Genomic DNA, 4,885 nt, shown 5'->3' on the forward strand with positions numbered 1-4,885 from the left:
GAAAAAGAATCATCCGATTTTTTTTTTTCTTTTCTTTTGCATATGCGTTTAATAAAAGCAATAGTCGTAATTGAGAGTCGCAAATTCTTGCGTGTGAAAGTATGATTGAAGAAATATGTATTGTATTTTTGTTTAGAAGCTTCTAATTAAGAAAAATTAAATTTAATACGAATATTTTTATTTCACAATTCTTTGTATACCCAACACGAAAGATGCAAATGGATAGAGAGGATATAGATAATATAAAAATAGGTAGAACAGATTCTCCTATCATAGAATATTTGTAAATTTAATCAAAGAAGAATCGAGCAGATACCTGTTTCAATTATCTGTAATTTAAATTCAAATTTTAAAATTTAAAAATTGAATATACTTGGAAAATTAAAAGTATTTTTTTAATTTATAAACAAACAAAAAACTTGGTTATCTTTTTACCAAACGATGATCGTGTACCAATCTCGAATAATACAGTAATATTTGTCGGTATATATTTGGTACAATGTATATACAAGTTGGTATACACAAGAATTTGCACTAATGCACGTCTGCTCAGCAAGATACACATCCGATATAATCCAAAGGATTAGCAAAACAACAAGGGACGAGTATTCCACTTTCTTACTTGCACTTCCAATTTAGATCTTATTCCCTTATTATCTTTCATTTACCACGCATTTTTCCCAAACCTTCAAATATTTGCACATGTCTTTCCTCTATTTACTGAATATTTTTCTTTCCTCCTTATTGAGAAATTGTAGTTTGTTGTATATAGATTTTGCTTCGCAGCATAAAATGGAGGAGAGTTTTGGGAATGATGATATCTAGGCAAATTTTTTAAAAAATTTGCAATTATTGTTTTTTTGAAACGACATTTTTTTATTCCCATAAGATCTTGTATATGGAAATTATTGTGCAATAATGTAAGAAATAATTTTAAAAAATAATTATATTAGAATTCTATCTATTTCTGAAAATTTTTTCCTCCAAAAATCCATCGAAGTAAAATCTATATTAATATCTGTAATTTCTACTAACTAAAAACAAAATTGAAAAAAGATTCAATATAAAAGATTTTCATCGGTATTATTTACGAAGTGATCGTTTAAATTTCCTTAAAAAAGTAACGATCATTCTTTTAATCGTGTCACAAACTAATTCGTGTAACATCGAATTCAGCGAAATTCAAACAAATTTTTCCCAACATTCTTTCGAAAACCGTTGAATTACTTACCAAATGCTTGCCGATTTTTCTTCCAAGACAAAATACCACGCAATTCCGCGAGCAGAAACAATTACCGTAATGAGATATTCGAACCGGAGCGAGTAAGGAACAAGACAAGTTGTTGCCTGAGTCAGCTCTGTCTTTTGAAACTGTCTTGGATGTCTTGGGGATGAGATAAAATGGAGAGAGTTGACTGATCTTGTTTAATTTCGAAAATTCGACGAGTTAAACGTTTCGTTGAATCGGTGAGATAAGATTTTCGTGATTTTTTTTCTTTTTTCTTTTTTTTTTTTGGAGAATAATTTAACGACAATAATTTAAATCCTATGTAAACAGGGTTTGATGTGTTTCGTTTGATCAATCTATTGGCAGGTCCCGAAGCAGGATTATCTTATCCACATTAGGCAAATTCTGGAGGATACGGTGTCTCTCTCAGAGGGAATATCAATGCCACCTAACGTACTCTTCAAGCAAGCACAAACAATCAAATATTGGCTTGGTGGGCGTACCGCGATTGGCGCTGGAACACCGCTGATACAGTTCAAATAGTCTAAGTTACAAGGGGCAGTTAATCGATCCCTCTAATGTTGCATCTTGCGGTTCGTGTTTCATCATCGTGAGATTGCCAAGGAATTCATCGAATAATTTAATTACACCATCGTTGCGCCGTTTTAAAATGAGCACGATTAAAATTTTATATAAAATGGAGAATGAAATTGTAATTCTTGTAGTAGATGAATCATCATTTTAATTATATCTCGAGCCCATTGAAGAAAAGAATTTAATTATATAAACATTCTTGATCTAATGATTAAAAAAATTTGAATCTGTTCGCGTTTGGAAAATGTGATTAAATGAATCGATTAAATATAATCTTGAAAAATATCCTTACTCCTTGATCTTTCTCTCGCCTGTCCTTCTTAATTTCTTTACAACTCTGTGCATCTATATTGGCAGCTCTCAACCTCTTTCAAAAGTGTCGTAACTCGACAATCATACGACACAATTGAACAGCGATTCTTGCGCCAAATAAATATCCAAGAAATGCTCGAATTAATTCGGTCAGCATTCCACTTTTCATAAGATCGTAAATATCGTAAAAACGTATTGTGAACAATATACTGAAGAGGCGAGACAGAATCCACGTTATCGTCATATTTCCTCGAGGAGCAACGATGAACCAAGGATGTATAATATATAATGCATTACAAGCTCAACTATGATTCTGCAAGTACTACTACAAAAGGTAATATCGATAAATGGCGCGTTTCCCTTCGTGTCATTTATCAGGATCACGAGGGGCCAGCATCCCCTCGATGGGTCTCGATGTTCGTCGACGAACAACGTCTATAATAATGTCGCCAGTCGATTTTTGCGACGGTAATTTTTCAATTACTTTTACCAGCATACCAATCCTCTTTTTTTTCCTTTTTCCTTTTTTTTCCCCCTGCCCCTGTGCAAAGGGGTGCGGCGCTCCTCGTATCGATTTCAGATTCCAATTTAATGGCGTCGTGGTATCTGAGCCACGATCTTCCAATACCAATTTCGCGTTATCGGCCTCCGCTCGACGACGATGGCTTCCGTCTTGCCAGACACCATTCGCGCGATCCTCCAAAAGTCCCGAGGACTCCGCGACTCTCAGAACGCGATGATGATGGCATGAGAAATTCAAGGGAAGGTCCAAGTGGTTCCACGAAATTTTTGGGAATCCAGTTATTGTTATTGCGATGTGTTGCTCGAGCTTTTAGAATTGTGAACGTTTGTGAAGAGAATACTGGTATTGGAATTTTTTAATTGCTTTGCAACAAATGTAATTTTTTTAAATATATTTTTGCAATCGTCGGAAAATTGTTCGCAAGATTTTTTTTCGGGGAGAAAATTTTAAAAAGAACGTCGAGATTATACATGTAATCGCAATTTTAAAATACTAGATAGATTATATTATACGTGTAAATTTAAAATTCCTAGAAAGTAAAGTTGTTTTATTTTATAATTCTATGCGGAATTGTATTTCGTAAGTAGACAACTCTACAACTCTGAAACTTGTTATATCAAAATTCCGCGTTCGCTGTATTCTCTTCTTATAATTCTAAAATTCAAAATTCGAAATTTTCTATTTCTCTGAACTCTTCTCTTTCGTTCATTTTCAATATTCTCGAATTTTTTAAATTCCAAACCAGTCGTAACACCATATAACCCCTCTTTCAGTCTATCCTTGATCCTTACTTCCGAATCTCCAATATCCCTCAATATCTCAAATATCTCAAATTGAATGTTCAATTATTCTCGATTAGAAACTCGCCTCGAAACTCATATTGTGAAAAAATTTCTCGACCGATCAGTTCACTCGCAAGAGGAGCCAATGATAAACGCAGGATGGGTTGTTTCGTGTTGCAGTTCCGCCGCACAAAATCGTGATCGTCGATGACTCAGGGATCGCACGGAACTCGATGGTGGGCCCGTACATGAAGGGCGACACACTGCGGCTCTACTGCGACGTGTACGGCGGTAAGTAACGTCACGTCGACCCTTTGTCCTCCTCCTCTTCTTCTCCCCTCTTCCCTTAGCTCTCGAGAGAACGTCCGGTCCAATTCGAAAAACGAGCAGAGATGATGGGTCCGTTGAAGCCTCGTTTCCAACCAAATTTACGTGACGGCGAAATTTCGCGTATGCGGCGGACAAACGCTCGAGAAATTCATTTTAATCCACCACCGTGTGGCGTCTGCCCCCTGTCCCTTATCGCGTAATATATATGTAAAGGAGATTGTTAAAAGAAAAAAAAAATAAAATAAAATAAAATAACAGCGTTTTGGTAACGCGGTGACGTTTTTGAATTTCAAAGTGGGTGTGGGTCTCGTAAAGAGGAATTATATATAAATTGTACGGAATAATATGATTATCCTGGTTGTATTTAAAAATGAAATAACTTGTTTATTATATCACTGTGTTTTAAATTTATTCCATTATTATTCGCGAGGATTGAGAGAGAGAGAAAGATCGTAGATTATTCGGTTATTATAAAAAGTGGGTAATTAAGAGAAAAGATTCTACGATATGTATCGTGTTTTTATTAAATTCAAAGCGCGTATTTATGTTTTAAAATATCCGGAATTTCTACCAACAACTTTTACTTTTTGTCCCAAAGTCGCAAAGTCCGTTTAAATTATTTATTTTTTTCAAGGCGAATTATAATTCTATCCTAATATTTATAATTTATAGAAAGAATAATAATAATTACAGCTTCAGATAGATAAGAAATTCGTGCAATATCGATTACGACAATATAATTTTCACGTACGCCTGATACGCTGTAAAGTAACAAACACGAGATGTCGCCAGTTAACAGCGTTGCGATTCATTTTAATTCGCCTCATTCATAAACCTCGCGATACAATCTCAATTTTTCTTCACAAAACTCATCGTAACGGGGGAAAGGGTTAAAAAAACGATGATGAAACGAACGAACGAATCCATACGTTTCCAATAGCAGGGGACAAAAGAAAACGGAAAAAAGAAGAAAAAAAAATCATCTCAATCAGAGGATCCTTTCAAAAACAAACTATAAAAAATATCCTCGGTCGGAGAATACGGAATCGAGAGAGAAAAAAATAATTTGGAAATTTGGCGTGAAACGTGATCTTTTTTTCTTTTTTTTTTTTTTTT

The 4,885-nt window shown here is 34.6% G+C and overlaps 1 protein-coding gene across 1 annotated transcript in view; it reads left to right on the forward strand.

Annotated features, from left to right (window-relative positions):
- Nucleotides 1-4,885, forward strand: part of LOC102672573 (hemicentin-2-like) — a 248,770-nt gene that overhangs the window by 210,640 nt on the left and 33,245 nt on the right. Inside the window, 1 exon segment of the mRNA XM_031509648.1 lies at nt 3,620-3,772. Coding sequence (XP_031365508.1) covers nt 3,620-3,772 — 153 coding nt within the window.

The sequence above is a fragment of the Apis dorsata genome, unplaced genomic scaffold (assembly GCF_000469605.1).
Source record: "Apis dorsata unplaced genomic scaffold, Apis dorsata 1.3 scaffold_165, whole genome shotgun sequence".
Taxonomy (NCBI): Eukaryota; Metazoa; Arthropoda; class Insecta; order Hymenoptera; family Apidae; genus Apis; species Apis dorsata.